Raw genomic sequence first — 20453 nt, 5'->3', positions numbered from 1 at the left:
TTTCACAGAACTAATCGTTGCCTGGGTTGCGTAGGCTACGTATGTGTGGGGCGGAGCTATCAAAATAGGGGCGAGACACTTTTGGGGTAGGAGCGTGTTTGTTTTGGTGATTTCAAATATCAACATTGGCTTCCAGAAATTGCTTACCCCACCTTTAAGTACATATACTTAATTAATATTACCTAGTGCTTTTTGTGTAATTAATTACACTCTATCAAAATCACCTTAAAATAAAGGGTTACACTTTATTTTAAGGTGTTCTTGTTACAGTGCAATTATAAATTAAAGTACTAAGTAATATTAATTAACTACATGTACTTACTATATTGTTAGGGTTAGGATTAGTTTAGTTTAGGGTTACTTGCATGTAAGTATGCATAATTCATTGTTCTTATAATAGTAAGTACTTGTAACGTGTAAAAAAAGGGCATAAAATAAAGTGCTACCTAAAATTTGCCTGTTTTTTTTAAAGAAAATAATTATTTTTATGCCATATTATTTTTAAAATGTTATGTTATGACCAATAAATGACTGACATAAAAATCCATAATATTTTCTGTAAATAAAAAAAAACACACAGGTGAAATCAATCAAACATTATAATGTGCATGAGAAATTGATATTTTTTTCATAACTTGCTAAGTTGGTCTTGCTAAGACGTGTTATTAAATTATTAGTGTTTTTAAAAGTCAACATTAAATTAGCATTACATGATGGTAAAAGACATAACAGTAATACTTTAGTTTAAGGACCAATTTCCACTATTAATCAGTTGCTTTTTAACATGCATATTATTAGCATATTAATTGTTTGTTTAATAGTACTTATAAAGCAAGACCATATTTTAGATCCCTTAATCCTACCCCATACCTAAATTTAACAACTACCTTGCTAACTATTAATAAGCAGCAAATTATTAGCTTAATGAGGCAAAAGTTGTAGTTTATTAGTTAGTTAATACTTTGCATTGGTCCCCAAGCTAAAGTGTGTCCAAAATTACTGTAAAATAAGAAGACAGCATTACAGTGGGCAACTCCTGAATAATCGGTAACATGCAATTATCAATTTGTCAGGCATTTTTATTCATGATATTTGTTAAATAAATTCGTAGTCAGTTTTGGTTTTAGAATCTTTGATTATCTTCTAGCTTAAAAGTATAACATAATAGTGGCCATAAAAGATCTGAGCCTGTCCTGCACCTCCAATCCTGCTTAACACAGTCAAAAACCATCAATGTTCATTAACTTCTCCATCCAATGAACTTCCATGCTTGAATGTCAGTGATTTCATCCGGACACACTCTGGCCGCAAAATTTAGTGGGTGAACCTTGACACTGGGGTTGTAAAGGGGAAGATTGTGAGATAAAAGAATAGATGTAAATTGTTCTCAACTGAAAGGATTCTCTTGGAAACTTTGGCTCAAAAAAATCTCTGTAAGAAGCTTAAATTCCACATGGGCATCTAGGAATTTCAGTGATGTAAATAGAGCAGGACAAAACCACTGGCTAAAAATTTCGAAAAATTAATTAGGCAGAAAACTAGCTTCATATGGGGTGACATAAGCTCAGGCACACGCCGGATCATCACCCCGAACCCTCACATCAGGGCAAAGCGTTATGTTACCCCAGAAAACAGCTCATAGCTCCATCCACTAATGTCATAGGGCACATGCCAGACAAGTGCAGACAGCTGGGGGATGAGCAGTTGTCATGAATGGACACACTTCATTTTCGTAGGATGGGGAGGGTGGGGCAAACAGAGGGAGAGATTGATTATTTCTGTCCAGTACAGACAGGCGTCTCGGTTTCAAGGCATACATTGTACTCGGCAGAAAGAGAGGTCAAAGTTAAAGAGTCAATATGGGTGATGAAAAATCTTTAGGTTTGGATGGGCGGGATATTGACCAATAAAGCTCTTTTATGTGCTTTCACACATTCACTGTTGAAAAAAACCCTCCACTGTCTCATGGCCACTTACAAATGAACTATGAAGTTTTGAGCTCATAATATCTCATAATTCTATCAAAAAAGTATACAAAATGTATTTAAATTTTTCATTTTTATTTTTAATGTCTTGCTTTAGTTTAGTCAAGTTTTTATTTTTTTCCCCTAGATTTCAATTCTAAAACTGTAACGTTTTTTCAAGAAAATTCTATTTCCACAATGCAAAACTTGACATTACAGTAATGTGAAAAATGTATGTACTGTACATTATAAATCATGCTGTATTTGTGGTATTGCCTTTTTACTTATTCCAAATAATTGTATTACAGTAATGAGAATCACCTTCAACAGTGCTATTAAATTATTTGTGTTTTTACAGAGTAACTTTAAGTGAGATGATGGCGAGTGAAATCACTGACAAGAAAGAAACATTACAGCAGGCAAACCATAATCTAACATATTCACTAATTTTTTTTATGTTGCTTGTTCAATCAATTTGTACTCTGTTTTGGTTTGATAATCTTTGACTATCTTCTTGTTTTAAAAGTATAATGTTAAAAGTTCAAATTATTGTTCAAATTATTATTTTTATGTGAATTATGTTTTATTCTCTTGCATCGGTTTATTATATTTTTCTTTACCTTTGATTTGAATTCTAAAGTTCTAACATTATTTTTACAATGTCATTGGAATAATGAACAAAAAACTGTCATCACTATGTTAAACTAAATCATATTTACTATGTATGTTATATTATTCATCATGATATCATTTGTGGTATTGCATTTGTACTGATGCTAAGAATTGTGTAACAGTAATGAGAGTCATCAAAAAAAAAAAAAAAAAAGTACAACGTCCTGATGTTATAAAAACAGTAACAAGGCTTTTTTTTCTTTGGAATGGCTCTGCTTTCTTTGCCAAAATATATTTTTCTTTTTGATTGGGGGTGAAATGTGACCTGTGACATGAAATGTGACAGATTCACCCAGGTATGTTGAGATTGATGGGGTTCTTTGACACATACCACACACCAACACAACTTCATGCTTTTTAATGAAATTACACGCCATTTTCATGCTGCCTGTTCCCACACATGACTAATCTCCCATTAGAGCAGAAAAAGACAAATAATGTCTTAAATCTGAATCTGATCTAGGTTTTTTACACTTTTCAGGGGTCTGAGTGCAGTTTGCTGGATCAAATGTGAACACTCCAAATGATCTCAGACACTTATAAAAATGACTTTGTGCACTGCATTGCATTGTGTTGTGTTTTAAGGTTCAAGGAAACCTTAACTTGTCCGTAAACTGAACGGAAAATGTTCTGGCAGAAAACTGTCAGTAGCTTTTCTGATGTAAAACAATATTGGTGGCACTGGAAGTGAATTGGGCCAAAATATGGTGGGTTTGAGTCAGCCATCTTGCATAGAATTGCTGTAACCACATCACACAGCACTGCAGTGGACTTGTTCCAAAGAGCAACAGTAAGTGGATCAAAAGAGGCCTGGAACCCAATTACTACTTAAATGAACCAAAAACGGATCTGAGTCCTCTTTCAGGGGAAGGGACAGTGTGAACATAAAGATATCTGGTTCCTTTTTCACTTGGTTCACTGCTTGGTCCACTTCAAGGGATCTAAGTTTGGTTCTTTTAAAAAGGACTCAGGTGTGAAAACACCCTTAGATCATTTTTGATACGTCTGCATCATCTGTAATCTGGTAAATTCCTGATACATAAGAACATTCCTTATCTGAAACAGACACCTCACTTCCTTGTTACAGACAACACCACATTTTATTTACTTTCTTCTGGAGATTTCCATGATTATTGAACCCAGGACGAACTGAAATCAGTAGTCACCCATGGACTATGACCTCTCACCTTCATGTTAAGACCCCAGCAAAAGGTCAGACGGGGTCAGAGAAAATCTTACGTTGATCATTAATAGATAAACATCACTTACACACACGCATGTCTCGGCAGTCATTTACAAATTGATTCAAACCAGATTATTACTGTTTAATATTTGCTGATTAGCTATTGACAGCGGCAATAATAATCTTTGCTATGTGTCAAAGATAATTCAGAAACACACATATTCAAAAAAATGTGAAATAACTGAACTGAAGTGGTGGCGAGTTTTTGTCAAGTTTAGCTTTTTGCCAAATTTATACTTAAGTTTATGGATTTTAAGAAACCTTTCCCTGTAAGTTTTAAGTAATAAAGCTTAGGGAGGAATGAGTTTGGAGGATAAGATTTGCAATTTTTCATTTTACAGATGCTGTCTATCTCTAATACACACACACACACACATTGCACAGAATGCTTAAAATTACATCATATATTGTCTATGTAATGACATAATGAGAATACATTAAGAAAGTACATTGAAAATCCATTTATGGACCATGCTGCACTTAGTATGGTTTCTTTTGATATCAGAACTTGGGCTGTGTACAAAGCCTCTTTCTCTGATCCTCTTCTAAAACCGTGTTTGCGGCCAGACACAGAACAAAGTCTGTAATGTTGACTGCAGATCTTTGAATGTGATCCTTTGCTCAAGATACTGTTAATTTTATTCACAGCTAAGTTCAGCTCAGCAATAAGATGGCAAATGTTAAGCTTCCGGCTATGCCAAGAGCATCTGACATTATGCAGAGAGTTCAGTGAGCTGGGCACACAAATAGTTGATGTGTTCTGGGCTTTCACAGTTTTAAATCATACTGCTTGTCTGTTTGTCATTCCACATACCACATCAACACACAAGCACAGCAGTGAACTGAGAATGACACAATGATCATTAGCAAATCTCATTCGTTCATTTATCCAGCACGTGCAGTCATCAGCTGAACTCTTATTATACATTTAAATTTTTATATATATATATATATATTTTATTTATTTATTTATTTTTCACCAGTTTTCTTTTTGTTTTTGACATAACCTTTATATAAATAATTTTATGTTTTATATTTTATTATTTGAGTAAGTCTTACTTAATTTTAACTTTTAACAAATATAAATATGAACACTACTGGTCAAAAGTTTGGAATAATTACACATCATTTTATGTTATTTCATATTGTATTGCAAAACAAAAGTGTTTTGCAATACAATATGAACGGAATTTCCACAGTTAGTACATTGTACTTATTTTTTTACGTAAGTACATAGTCGTTAAGGCCACTTAATATAAAGTGGGACCCTTTTGTAATATTATAAGTGTCTTTACTGTCACTTTTGATCAATTTAATGCACCCTTGATGAATAAAAGTAGTAATATCTTACAAAAAAAAAACATACTATAAACTTTTGAATGGTGGATTATTCTGGTTTTTAACATTGATAATAATAATAATAATAATAAATGTTTCTTGAGCACCAAATCAGCATATTAGAATGATTTCTGAAGGATTATGTGATACTGAATACTGGAGTAATGATGCTGAAAATTTGGCTTTGATTCACAGGGGGAAAAAAATTATAATAATTTACACATACAATAGAAACAGTTTCTTTACAATGTAACAGTATTTCACAATTTTACTGTTTTTACTGTATATAAAAAAATAAATGCAGCCTTGGTGAGCATACAGTAAGAGAACATCAACTTCTATCAAAAAACATCAATTTGACTTCTATCAAAAACATTAAAAATAGTAAACAGTTAGTAAATACAACTATAAACTACAACTATGAAAAAGTATTAAACATATAAAGCAGGGCAATTTCTTGGCCAGCAATTTTAAAATCAAGCAAGAAGTTGAGTAACAGAAATCTGTTTGTCCCACTGTGTCATGATAACCCATCTATTTACAACTTCTATTTGATTTTTATTCTTGAATCTCCTACCTTGGCAGACAGCATCACTGTAAGGCGTGCAGCTTTTCAACTCTATCTCAGGCTGATCGCAGACGGTGCAGGGCATGCAGGGGTCAAAAGAGGTCTCCTGATCTGAATACGTGTCATCCACGCACTCCTCACACATCGTGTCTTGGTCATAATTACAGCGTATCAGCACACCCCTGCCCACAGGGCATATCGTGCAGGCCTCACAGCGGCCCGTCACTTTGCTCAAGAAGGACCCATATTCGCAGACACACACCGCATCGTTGGCATCAGTGCAGGGCGTCAGCATGCGTGTGAATTCAGAACATGGTGTACATGGCTGGCATTGCTCCGTGTGGCTGAAGTTCTCTGAGAATGTCTCGCCTGAAGACAGAAGGAGAAACGGTTAAGAAGACAGTCTCTTTGAACATACAAAGTTTGTAGTTGTGCATTTCAGTTACTATAATTACATTACCATAAAACTGTTTCAGTATCTGAAATAAAATAAAAATGAGCTGAAAATAAAATACTTTACCAAAATTAAACATTTTATTTCAGTTAGTTTCCATTTCTTATTTTCATTCAAAAACTAAAATAAAAACTTAGTAAAAGCTATTAAAAATGAATAAAAATCAAATTTTTCTAAAAATATATATTTTTTTAAAATGTAACAAAAGTAAAATAGAAAACATATTAAAAAATGTAAATCAAAACATTAACAAATCAATTAAAATATCATAGTATATTAATGATACTAAAACAGTTCATTTAAACCCTGTTACATACACAAGTGTAAAAAAATATACAGTGATGGCCAAAATTATTAGAACATTAGTATTTTCACCAGCTAAGAAATGGTTTTGAGTCAGTTATTTCTATATTTTGCTGAAGTGTGTCAGTGGGAAATATCAGTTTACATTTCCAAACATTTGTTTTGACATTAATTGTTTTAAAGATTTTTGTTTGCACAAGGAGTCTGACAACAGCCAGTGCTCCACAAAGAGATCTGATCTCATCATCCTCCAGTCTGTCTGGAATGACATGAAGAAACAGAACAAACTGAGACAGTGTAGCATTTGGACCAATCAGACACACAACTATTTGTTATATTTAACAAATAATCTCTTATGCCCCCTCACCTAACCAAAGGGCCAACTATGAGGGTCTGTGGACCCTTCCCCCAAAATGCATCTAACACCTAAGAAAGGCAGAACAGGCCTCTGGTTCCATGGCAAACCATCTGATAACACTTGTTTTATTGCTCAAGGGAATGCAGGCAGAGCAACTCACTTCGTTTCCCCTTAGGAAAAAGACATTATGCCATAAAAATTGACTCTTCTCTAATTAATTCAAAGAAAAACCTTTCTTTGAATGAACACACATATCTTCAGGTCATTATGTATATTATTGATGTTCTTGTATATGTTTTTGTATATTGTATACTGTTTTATGCATGCTTATGATAGAACACTAGTTACTATTAGCTCACTTATATCATGTTTGGTCTCTATCAATTCGTCTTCGGATTATCTAATTGAGAGTGTATATGTTGATACCTATGCAACATATAAGTGTTCTAAGAATCTTTAATAGTTTGCATATCAACTTCCAATCCGGTTCATATGCAAATTACCATGCATGGAGACAAAGAGTCATAAACTTTCCCTCCAAAAGTTCAAGTCACCATAGGCTCGTTGACTCCCCAGAGGTGTGACCTCTATAGCAGATAAAGCTCTCACATCAGTGACGCCCCTGCAGTCTGTGGTTCTGTTAGATCATAAGAGGGTGAGGAGGATGTGAGCTACAACTCTTCTGGACCCTTAAGTTTTTGTGCCAGGCCTTGCAGCCTTGACTTTCCAATCAACCAAGAATCCTCAGATCTCAGCAGATCTCTTTCTTAGCTCTTTTTCCTTTTCTACCTGTGAAGAAAATCCCAATCACCACCGAGCCAGAATAACATCTTTTGGAGTTCATCACCCTTCAAACCCGGAAGAACCTGAAGAACTCCAACACCACCAAACCTTCAAACCATCAGAACTTTCATCCGAGACTGCATCCGGACACTCGTTCAACGACCAAAGGCATTGCAAGTATCGTACATTTAACTAAACGAAACAGAGGTTTAGTATAAGCTATAGACCCCGTTATAAATGGCGCTGATGGTTTTATTCAGGTGGTTAACTGACTTTTTTCATAGCTTCATTCTCCGGTTTCCTGATGGTTTCATCCATCAACTCTCATTTGCCCTTTCCCCATGTATGAGTGATTGTATGTTTGTTTTTTGTTTGTTAGACTAGTTTGCGTTAGTGTTTAGTTAATAAAAGTTGTGTGCACAAGTTTCTGGCTCTGCCTTGCAAATTAAATGTCTCATTACGATTTTGACCCTCGCTACATGCTCTAATGCATTAATAGGAAAGTATTTTCTGTGACCAAAGAAATATCCTTTCTTAGAGTTGATATGAACTCGCACTGAATGTTCGCTGGACGGACAGATCAGTTGATGGCAATTTAATTCTGCTATAGTTATTACTGTCAGCCGATATAAATAATTGTAATTAATCATAATTAATTGTAATTATTTATATACAATTCCCTTTTGATCTATAATTTGCTACAACAGACTAAATCCAGAAGAACTGTGGCAACATCTCCAAGATGCTTCAAGTATTTATGGTTGATGTGCCTAACTGAATAGTGAGATTGTGATGAAGTGATGGGTTTGTTGAAACCACAAGCAGTTCTGACTTGGCAAGGTTGAGTTGAAGGTGATGGTCCTTCATCCAGCCAGAAATGTCTGTTAGACAAGCTGAGATGCGAGCAGAAATCATTGGATCATCAGGATGAAATGAGAGGTGAAGCTGAGTGTCATCAGCATACCAGTGATATGAAAAGCCATGTTTCTGAATGACAGAACCTAGTGATGACAGAGAAGAGAAAAGAAGTGGTCCAAGAACTGAGTCCTGAAGCACCCCATAGCTAGATGTTGCAACTTGGACACCTCACCCCTCCAAGATACCTTGAAGTACCTATCTGAGAGGTGAGACTCAAACCACTGGAGTGCATTTCCTGAGATGCCCTTTGCCAATAGGGTTGACAGGAGGATCTGGTGGTTAACCATGTCAAAAGCAGCAGACAGAACCAGCAAGATAAGTATTGAAGATTTGGAAGCTGCTCTTTCCAGTCTTAGGGCTTCAACAACTGAGAGCAAGGCAGTCTCGGTTGAATGTCCACTTCAAAAGCCAGACTATTGCTGTCCAGGAGGTTTTCATGTTTGAGAAAGGCAGAGAATTGTTTGAACACAACTCGTTCAAGTGTATTTGCAATGAAAGGAGGAAGGTCTGTAGTTCTCTAAAAGAGCTGGGTTAAGAGTGGGTAGTAGTTATTCGAGCGTGTTTAAATTCTGAGGGAAACAGTGTGAAGGGATGTGTTAATGATGTAAGTGAGACGGCAGAAATGGCTAGAAAGAAATTAGATGGAATAGAATCAAGAGGACAAGAAGCAGGATGATTGGAAAGGATGAGTTTGGAGACTTCTTTTTCAGAGAGTGGAAAGAAGGATGTGAATGAGTGTATGATTGCTGGTAAGCTGTGCTTGACATCACTTACATTAGCTTTGTAAATGTCAATATTTCAACTCAATTATAGGATAAAAATCTAATTTCTCAGTTTTATGATATTTATAGGCTCAGTTGTTATTAGCCAGTTTTGCATTCACCTTCAACCCAATTACAATCAACTGCAAAACATTTTGAATGTTACAAGGTTAAAAGATAAATATTTTTCCAAAATAAGTGTGATTGATTATGAAACCAATACTAAATTTTATAAATTCCAAAACTACTCTGAAAGGGTTCAATAATGTTACCTTTAGGGTTTGGCTAGTAATAATGTAATAATATTGGTACCTTGCGTGGATGCATGCATGCAGCCACAACTATAGAATCAGAATCAGAATCAGAATGAGCTTTATTGCCAGGTATGTTTGCACATACGAGGAATTTGTTTTAGTGACAGTAGCTCCACAGTGCGACAGAATGACAGCAACAGGACAGGACACAGATAATAAACAATAAAAATGAAAAATTTGACCACATGTATTCTCATAGATATCTAGAATCTACAGGAAGCTATAAGAAATTATGATGTCAGTATTGCAAAGAGTGGAGAGCAAATATCTAATGCTGCATGCTTATGGTATTGTATTCCCATCCTCCATCCTATTCAGATATATTAGTGGATAGAGGTCTAGCTATCACTAAATTATTCAGGAAGCTATTTTGTCCGTGTATATGTATGTGTGTTTGTAAGACAGCACAACTCTTGTGGCTAGCCCCTCTTTAGGGCACATCGCCTCAGTGTCCCATACCATATCAAGTGTTTCAGTATATGCCAGAGGCAGGATATTCATGGAAGGAGTGACCAGACAGTGGCAGAGAGAAAGATAACCTGCTAATGCCACAGTTATCCTTACAATCTACCCATTAGAGAGGATGAAACAGTATTGTGTCTTTTTACTGGACAAATAGAGTTTGCACTTTATGGGTTCCCCTGTGTGCTGGAGCTGCTAATGGCCCTAATGATAACGGGGTAATGTGTTGGCTTCTGGGGGCCAGTTATTGGGGGACATGTGGGGACATACAGTGGAACGAAATGTCGTGCCTCGCAGGACCACGGTGCTACATATAAACCTATACACAACTAACCTACTGACAGATTTAACTATAAGTATACTATATATATATATATATATATATATTTACACTATACAAACTAAGAGAATAAAGGATAAAAAAATATAAACTATACGAATGCTTCACATAAATATTTACCCTATACAAACTAAAAAATAGAAGATAAAAGTACAAACTATACGAATGCTTCACAAATACTGTACATGTGCAAAGAGAGATATTTTGAGTCAAACAGCTGGTTGGGGAACAGTGCAGGATGATTTGTAGTGCATGAGCATGTAAACATACATATATTGCTGAGTCTTTTGTGGGATTGTGTACACGCAGCAGTGTGTGTAAAGTGTAAAGTGCACATAGAGGAGAGTGTGTTACTACAGGTGGTTTTGGGGTGGGGGGTGGTCCATGTTTCAGGAGGTAGGGGTTTGCATGGGGTTTCAGAGGGGGACGGGGTGGTTTGAGATCAGGGCTCTCACAGCCTGGGGGAAAAAGCTGTTGAGCAGTCTGGCGGAGCGGGCTCTGATGCTCCGGTACCGTCTTCCTGATGGTAGGAGCTGGAAGAGACTGTGGGAGGGATGGGTGGAGTCCTTCACGATGCTGTTGGTTTTGCTGGAGCAACGTGTAAGGAAAATGTCCAGGATGGAGGGGAGAGGGGCACCGATGATCTTTGCAGCTGTGTTCACTGTCCGCTGGAGGGTCTTGCAGTCAGCACACTCTCAATTAGGGGTGGGCGATATGAGAAAAATATCATATCACAATTTATTTTTAGAAATATCACGATTCACGATTTTATCACGATTCTTTGTGATGTTAGTTTTACTATTTTGGTTTTACAAGTTGTCTGAGCATTACAGCCAAACTAGAAAGACAAAGATGCATGGCAGATATTTAGGCCAAAGTGGGCGAAGATAAAACATCTTTGTCATTATTTTATCTTTCTTATTAAAAAATAAGAACAAAGATACACATTACAAATACACATAATATTTGTAATGTGTAATGGACACTTTACACTTTACACTATGTGCACTTACACTTTACACTATGTGCACTATGGACACTTACACACACTGCTTCGTGTGCACAATCTCACAAAAGACTCAGCAATATATGTATGTTTACATGCTCATGCACTACAAATCATCCTGCACTGTTCCCCAACCATGCTGCTGACTCAAATGTCTCTCTTTGCACATGTACAGTATTTGTGAAGCATTCGTATAGTTTGTATTTTTTATCTTCTATTTTTTAGTTTGTATAGGGTAATATTTATGTGAAGCATTCGTATAGTTGTTTTTTTTTATCCTTTATTCTTTTAGTTTGTATAGGGTAAATACTTATATATATATATATATATATAGTATACTTATAGTTAAATCTGTCAGTAGGTTAGTAGTGTATAGGTTTATAGTGTTTTTTACTTCATTGTTGTATGTCTGTATTTATGTAGCACCGTGGTCCTGCGAGACATGACATTTCGTTCCACTGTATGTCCCCACATGTAGCGGAATGACAATTTTTCAACACTTGAATAATATACAAATAAAACAAACAGTGCTTTATTTTCAGGTAAAATAGGTGTATTTAGCAGGAGCATTCAATGAAATTGAATGAACAAGTATAAAAATGATTCCTAAAATGATTCCTAAAGCAACTGTATTAAAGTTTTTCAGTCAAGAATAGTGAGTGATTTTTCTCTTTGTGCTTTGTTGTTTTGTTAACGTTAGCCAAATATGAAATAACTTTAACTTATTAAATAAATAAACACACAGAACTTAGAAAATAGGCTAGATATAATTTAAATTAAATACAAAACTAAATAAATAAAATAAATAGAATGCCTCAAGAAATCTCACAGTTCCCTATCAAGGGAACTTCGAACTGCGTCCTCTAGAGGTCGCTATGGGGAACTCCATCTACGTGACCCGTGTCTGAAGCATATATACAAAAACGCCAAATATTGGCCGGCGACAGCCTATGGCGTCACTCCCGGTGCGACCACAGTATAAAAGGGCGCCAGGAGAAAGCGTCATCCACTTCTTCGTCTGAAGATGCATCCGAAGCATGGCCTAAAGTCTAGAGGACGCAGTGTCTCGTTCCCTCTCAGGGAACCATGGTTACATACGTAACCTAAGACGTTCCCTATCAAGGGAACTTCGAACTGCGTCCTCTAGAGGTCGCTATGGGGAACGATATACCCACGCCGCCATGCTGAGGGAAGTGCATGCCATACCAAAGGCGAGCACTAAGCATCAACTCTTATCAAAAGATAAAGGAGTTGTCCCTGGGATGAATTGACGGCTGTCAGTGACATTATCCCCTTCGGCCAAAGGCCTGAGTTTCATACCCCGGAACTTACCTGATAGAGGCCGGACCTCCTGGACCTAGGGTAAAACTCAAGGCTTGGAATCAGAAAGAAGGATTCCTTTAAGGGGATACGACCAAGCGCTTAGGATAGTAACTAAGCCTGGCCTGTCACCCAGGGGCTACTGCTTGCTCAAGAGCTCGCTGAAGGAACTGTATCAACAGATCCTTAGTAGTAGCCCCCGTTCAAATAGTATCACTGAGGATACATAGGTAGAGTGGGGCCCAAGGAGACCGGGGCCTAACCGCCTCAAAGAATGGGACGAAGCCTCAGCGCGTAACCCATACCATACATGATTTTTAGAAAAGACCACAAAACACTCGGTTTGCGATCTTACCACAGTGTGGCTTTCAGAAAGTGCACAAAGACTAGCGTGCGCACTTACCATAACATGGATTTATAAACATCGTTCTTTTCAAATGCTCTGGAGGGAGCAGCATGCTCATAGATAACCCTCTATAGCGAGGGGAGCAGTGCCGGCTCGACCAACAAAGAGAGCTCGTGAGGGAGCAGCATGCTCAAAAGTAACCCTCTATCGCGAGGCTCTTGAGAGCAGAGAACTTAACCCTCAGCATGAGAGGGGCTCAGACGCTCAGACGGGAGCGGCATGCTCATATGTAACCTTCTATAAAGAGGAGAGCAATGCTAGCTCTACCAAAAACAGAGCTCTAGAGAGCGGAGAACTTAACTCTCAGTTCATGAGAGGATACTAGCACATACGTGAGTAGAGTGGGGCCCAAGGTGAAAACCGGGGCCTAACCGACTCAAAGAATGGGACGAAGCCTCAGCGCGTAACCCATACCATACAGGACTTTTAGAAAAAGACCGCAAAACACTTGGCGTGCGATCTTACCACAACGTGGCTTTCAGAAAGTACCCAGAGACTAGCGTGCACACTTACCATAATCATGGATTTGAAATTTCTATTCTCCAAATGCTCTAGCTTTAAAAAACGTAACTCTCTATCAGATGCTCTCTGGAGGGAGCAGCATGCTCATAGTCAAAAGTGACCCTCTAAGAGAGGGGAGCAATGCTATCTCGACCAACAAAGAGAGCTCGTGAGGGAGCAGCATGCTCAAAAGTAACCCTCTATAGCGAGGGGAGCAATGCCAGCTCTACCAAGACAGAGCTCTGGAGAGCGGAGAACTTAACTCTCAACGTGAGAGGGCACTCATACGCCCAGAAGGGAGCGGCATGCTCATATGTAACCCTCTATAAAGAGGAGAGCAATGCTAGCTCTACCAAAAACAGAGCTAGAGAGCGGAGAACTTAACTCTCAGTTCATGAGAGGATATTAGCACATACGTGAGTAGAGTGGGGCCCAAGGTGAATACCGGGGCCTAACCGACTCAAAGAATGGGACGAAGCCTCAGCGCGTAACCCATACCATACAGGATTTTTAGAAAAGACCGCAAAACACTTGGTGTGCGATCTTACCACAGCGTGGCTTTAAGAAAGTGCCCAGAGACTAGCGTGTGCACTTACCATAATCATGGATTTGAAAATTCTATTCTCCAAATGCTCTAGAGGGAGCAGCATGCTCATAAGTGATCCTCAAATGAGGGGAGCGAAGCTAGCTCTACCAAGGCATAGCTCTGAAGAGCGAAAACCTCTGGATAGCGGAAAAACTCAACTCTCAGCATGAGAGGATACTCAGCACATACATTGGTAGAGTGGGGCCTAAGGTAAAAACCGAGGCCTAACCAACTCAAAGAATGGGACGAAGCCTCAGCGCGTAACCCATACCATACAGGATTTTTAGAAAAGACCGCAAAACACTTGGTGTGCGATCTTACCACAGCGTGGTTTTTAGAAAAATGCACAGAGACTAGCGTGTGCACTTACCATAACATGGATTTAAATAACGTTTCTCTCTATCAGATGCTCTCTGGGGGGAGCAGCATGCTCATAGTTGACCCTTTATCGAGAGAGGAGCAATGCCAGCTCGACCAACAACGAGAGCTCGTGAGGGAGCAGTATGCTCATAAGAGACCCTCCATAGTGAGGGGAGCAATGCTAGCTCTACCAAGAAAGAGCTCTGGAGAGTGGAGAACTTAACTCTCAGCATGAGAGGGAACTCAGACGCTCATAAGGGAGCGGCACCAAGACAGAGAGGATACTCAGCACATGAGTAGAGTGGGGCCTAAGGTAAAAACCGAGGCCTAACCAACTCAAAGAATGGGACGAAGCCTCAGCGCGTAACCCATACCATACAGGACTTTTAGAAAAGACCGCAAAACACTTGGTGTGCGATCTTACCACAGCGTGGTTTTTAGAAAAGTGCACAGAGACTAGCGTGCGCACTTACCAAATATGGATTTTAGAAACCGTATTGTCAGATGCTCTCTGGAGGGAGCAGCATGTTCATAGAAGACTCTCTAAATGAGGGGAACAATGCTTACTCTACCAAGAAAGAGCTCTGGAGAGCGGAGAACTCAACTCTCAACATGAGAGGGAACTCAGACACTCAGAAGGGAGAGACACGCTCATAAGTGACCCTCTAAATAAGGGGAGCGATGCCAGCTCACCCAACAAAGAGAGCTCAGAAAGGGAGCAACATGCTCATAAATAACCCTCTAAAGTGAGGAGAGCAATGCTAGCTCGACCAACTATGAGAGCAACCTGACAAGGAGGCCTAGAGAAAGGCCTGACGTGCTGAGGTTTCTGAATAACGGAGCTCTGAGAGCGGAGACTCGACTCTCACATGAGAGGAAACTCGGACGCTCAGCAGGGAGCGGCATGCTCATAGGCAACCCTCTAAGTGAGGGGAGCAGTGCCAGCTGGACCAACAGGGTAGAGCTCGGAGGGGTACAGCAGCAACGAGGATCAGGTTGTTAAGTAACAAAGCTCTGGGAGCGGAACTCTACTTACAGCAAAAGAGGGAACTCACACGCTCATACGAGAGCAGTATACTCAAGGTGACCCTCAACAGCGAGGGGAGCAAAAACTAGCTCTACCATGATAAAACTCTAGAGAGCGGAGAATCTACTCTCAGCATGAGAGCTCAGACACTCAGGAGGGAGCGGCATGCTCATAAATAACCCTCCATATTCTAGGCGAGGGGAGCAAAGCCAGCTCGACCTACAAACCGAGGGATACCTAACAACCCGAACAAGCTGCTGGAAATAGTATCAGGGTAATAGGTAGCTGAACAGAAGGCAACAAGGGGTCAGGGAAACTGCTACTTAAAACCCTAATAAGGGTGAGCAGTTCTAACCTAAACCTCTAAGCACCTATCATGGCCTCGTTTGAAGAACAAAAGGGCCAGACTAGAAAATGCTGCTCCTCAGAGCCAAAGCATTGTAATAAAGTTGCTCAGCACTACACCTGATACCAGCATGCAGTACTGGAAGAAGGTTAGTTCGAATGGTATAAAACACACATACTAGCGAATCTGAACATTCCAGCGTTTTTCTTTTTCTCAGATGACGTCAGCGAAATCGCATCATTGTCATCCAACAGCTCGCCCTCGCTCGCGGCAGACGAGCGCGAGAAGGAAAATCCCTTCTATAACTCGTTGGCGAGAACCACCTGCAAACCCCAAGAGCTCATTTTCCTCCGTGCTTCAGCAGCGGAGGGTCCTGAACCGCGGGAAGCAGACGGCTGCTCCTCTTTCCTCGAAAAGAGAGACAGACGAGAGCGGAGCTTTTAGAAAAACGCTCGCAGTACATGCAGCGCGCAAACCAAAGACGCAAAGATCATGTAAGTCATCAAGCATCAGATAACGTGGATACGGATGCACACATCTCTCAAACGCCTTGCTAGTGCTCGCCATTACAAAGTAAAGCATACTTACCTCGTAAGATGCACGCTTCAAACAAAACTGTCATTGAAGACGAAGAAGAGGATGACGCTTTCTCCCGGCGCCCTTTTATACTGTGGTCGCACCGGGAGTGACGTCATAGGCTGTCGCCAGCCAATATTTGGCGTTTTTGTATATATGCTTCAGACACGGGTCACGTAGATGGAGTTCCCCATAGCGACCTCTAGAGGATGCAGTTCGAAGTTCCCTTGATAGGGAACTGTGAGATTTCTTGAGGCATTCTATTTATTTTATTTATTTCGTTTTGTATTTAATTTAAATTATATCTAGCCTATTTTCTAAGTTCTGTGAGTTTATTTATTTAATAAGTTAAAGTTATTTCATATTTGGCTTATTTAGCCTACTTACAGGTAAACTGTCTGTTAGGAGTTAAATTGTTTGTTAATCGTTTAATTAATCGTTTGTTGCATGTGTGTATCATGCAGTAGCCTCTACGTTTTAAAACGGAGGTGCCCATATTTTTGTTTCAACGGTTAATATTTTATAACGGTAATAAAAAATACTCAATGTTTTTTGTCACGTGTGGTGCTTTGGTTTAGCATTACTTCATCTTATTTGAACGCAATCATGTTTAAAGCCTGTTATTCTGGATGTTAACTTATTTAGTTTGAGTATTTCTGAACATTTTTCACAAGCTCTGAGAGAAAGTCCGCGGGAGCGGGCGGGAGTGGACACAAACATTGCGGGCGCAGGCGAGAGTGGAACTGGTAGGTTGCAGGAGCGGGTGGTCCTGGTCAGAAATTCAGTGGGAGCGGGCGGGGGCGGGTTAAAGAAAACAGTCCCGCGCAGGGCTCTATTGTACAGTATATAGAGACAGAGGCACCAGAATATTACGCCAGAATATATATAATATTATATAAACGATATTTCTTAAAAAGCAGATCGTGGAGACATTTTTATCGTCCACGATCAAAAATCGTCATATCGCACACCCCTACTCTCAATGGTGCCTCTGTAGAATGTGGTGAGGATGGGTGGAGGGAAACTTGCTCTTTTCAGCCGGCGGAGAAAGTGTAGGCGCTGTTGTGCCTTTTTGGAGAGTGACATGGTGTTGGTGGTCCAGGTGAGATCCTCTGTGATGTGCACCCCCAGGAATTTAGTGCTGCTGACTCTCTCCACAGTCGAGCTGTCGATGGTCAGTGGGGGGTGGTCAACAGAGTTTCTTCTGAAGTCCATCACAACCTCTTTTGTCTTCTCCACATTGAGACAGATTGTTGGTGCCACACCATTCAGCCAGCTGTGTCACTTCCTCTCTATGGTGTGTTTCATCGTTGTTGCTGATGAGACCTACCACTGCTGTGTCATCAGCAAACTTGATGATGTGGTTGGAGCTGAACTTGGCAGTGCAGTCGTGGGTCAGCAGTGTGAAGAGCAGCGGGCTGAGCACACAGCCTTGTGGGGCCCCTGTGCTCAGTGTGGTAGTGCTCGAGGTGTTGTGGCCGACACGGACTGACTGAGGTCTTCCGGTTAGAAACTCCAGGATCCAATTACACAGGGAGTTGTTAAGGCCCAGCAGGTTTAGTTTATTTATGAGCTTTTGTGGGATTATTGTGTTGAATGCCGAGCTGAAGTCAATGAACAGCATTCTAACATCTTTATTTTCTAGGTGGGTAAGAGCCAGGTGGAGGGTGGAGGAAATTGCATCGTCTGTAGAGCGGTTTGGATGGTATGCAAACTGGAGCGGGTCGAGTGTGTTGGTGAGGCTGCTTTTGATGTTGTGCATGACTAGCCTCTCAAAGCACTTCATCATGACTGGAGTCAGTGCTATGGGACGGTAGTCATTGAGACAGGACACTGGTGATTTCTTTGGTACCGGTATGATTATTGTGGATTTGCGACATGTGGGGACGACTGCCTGGCTCAGCGAGGTGTTGAAGATATCTGTTAGGACATCTGTCAGATGTGCAGCACAGTCTCTCAGAAAACAGCCAGGTATGTTGTCAGGACCCGCAGCCTTGCGTGGGTTAATCCTAGATAGGGTCTTCCTTACGTCGGCTGGAGACAGACAGAGCGTCCGGTCGTTGGGAGGTGTGGGCAGTTTTTGTGCAGGTGTGTCATTCTGCATTTCAAACCGTGAATAAAGGCGGTTGAGTGCATCGGGGAGGGATGTGTCCTCATCACAGGCCTGTGGCAGGGGCTTGTAGTCAGTGATGGTCTGAATGGCTTGCCACAGCCTCCGTGTGTCTCTGCTGTCTGTGAAGTGGTTGTTGATTTTTTGAGCATATGACCGTTTTGCATTTTTGATGCCACAGGACAGACTGGCTCTTGCTGTTTTGAGGGCTGCTTTATCTCCTGATCTGAATGCTTCATCTCTGGTCTTTAGCAGCCCACGAACCTCTGCTGTCATCCATGGCTTCTGGTTTGCACGTGTGGTGATGGTCTTGGTGACTGTCACATCATCAGTGCACTTTTTGATGTAAGCAGTCACAGTTTCAGTGTACTCATGCAGGTCTGTGTGGTTGTTGTAGGTGGCTGCCTCTTTAAACATGTTCCAGTCTGTGTCCTGGAAGCAGTCCTGCAGTGCTGAGGTGGCATTGTCTGGCCATACTGTGATCTGCTTTTGAACCGGTTTGGGGAGTTTGAGAAGTGGTCTATATGCTGGGATTAGCATAACAGTGATGTGGTCTGAGTACCCGAGGTGGGGGCGGGGTACAGGTTTGTAAGAGTTTTTTACTGTTGTGTAAACAGTAGTTAGTATTAACAGCCTTGTAAGAGTTTTTTACTGTTGTGTAAACAGTATTTAGGAGACTGTGAAGGGTAGTCTGTGCATTTCTTGCAGATGAAATCCCGTCCACTCAGCCTCTCTCCCTCTGAGTCTACTCTTCTCCTGATCTCTACCCTTTGAGAACCATTAGCATAATGCTAGCCATAAATAATGCATGTCTATGCATTATGACAGACGGCCAATGTGTGGGGGTGTTCTCAACCATACAAGTCATGGAGTTTATGTGTCAAATAACATTAGGACTATAAAGTGCTGAGGTAATGTTCTGTCAATAGCTTCTGTTTATCAGTTCCAAAAAAAAAGGACACCAACCCTGCAGTACATTCACTATTTTAGTATGAACTGCTAGAGAACTAAGTAACAAGTACGGCTGATAATACTACTCATGTCTTCAGATTCAAAACAACAGATATGAGACAAAAGACATCTGTTTATCTGTTCAGCTGATGTGGGCTATTAATGGCTGATGCGATACAGATATTTGAAGAGCATTGGCAAATGGCCAATATAAAGCCAAATTATAAATTATTAGCTTAAAGAGCTGTTTCTACTTGATCTAACCCATAAAATGAGTTTTGTTGGTTATAACCGGATGTGTTTAAATTGATTCTGTAATTTTAAATATTTTTGACTTGAATAAAACCAGTTAATTTAGATGTTACCATGCATAACTTCTGAATTAACTTGTACACAATATTTACTCAAAATTTACTTTAAACATTTGAAAAATTGCATCACTCATGAAAAAGGCAGTTGGAACACTGACATTGAATGCAATAAAAACTTATGTAAATTGAGCACAGTTACTGACCAGTGCCAATAATGGCCAAATACGATCTGACTAATCAGCCTGGCTGATATATTGGATTAATAATGAAAATTGACATGTCCTTTCAGATTAGAATTCATATAGTTACCAAACATGTACAACTTTTAACACTTCACGAGCTAGATTTTTCAATTCAGCTGAGTAGTTTCAGCACACCTATAACCCAAACTACCAAAACCTTGTAAAGTAGAAGTACACTTTAACATATTTAAAAAAAAAGAGCACTTGCTATATACTATACTTTAAGAGAATAT

The 20453-nt window shown here is 39.7% G+C and overlaps 1 protein-coding gene across 2 annotated transcripts in view; it reads right to left on the bottom strand.

Annotated features, from left to right (window-relative positions):
• The window catches only part of LOC306857353 (tumor necrosis factor receptor superfamily member 16-like), a 45322-nt gene that overhangs the window by 16211 nt on the left and 8658 nt on the right, over window positions 1-20453 (bottom strand). For both annotated transcript variants that reach the window (XM_079397261.1, XM_079397262.1), the window contains exon 3: window positions 5795-6154. In XM_079397261.1, coding sequence (XP_079253387.1) covers window positions 5795-6154 — 360 coding nt within the window. The remainder of the gene's footprint in view (window positions 1-5794; window positions 6155-20453) is intronic.

The sequence above is a fragment of the Barbus barbus genome, assembly GCF_936440315.1.
Source record: "Barbus barbus genome assembly, chromosome: 38".
NCBI lineage: Eukaryota > Metazoa > Chordata > Actinopteri > Cypriniformes > Cyprinidae > Barbus > Barbus barbus.
This window is presented reverse-complemented; position numbering and strand designations above follow the sequence as displayed.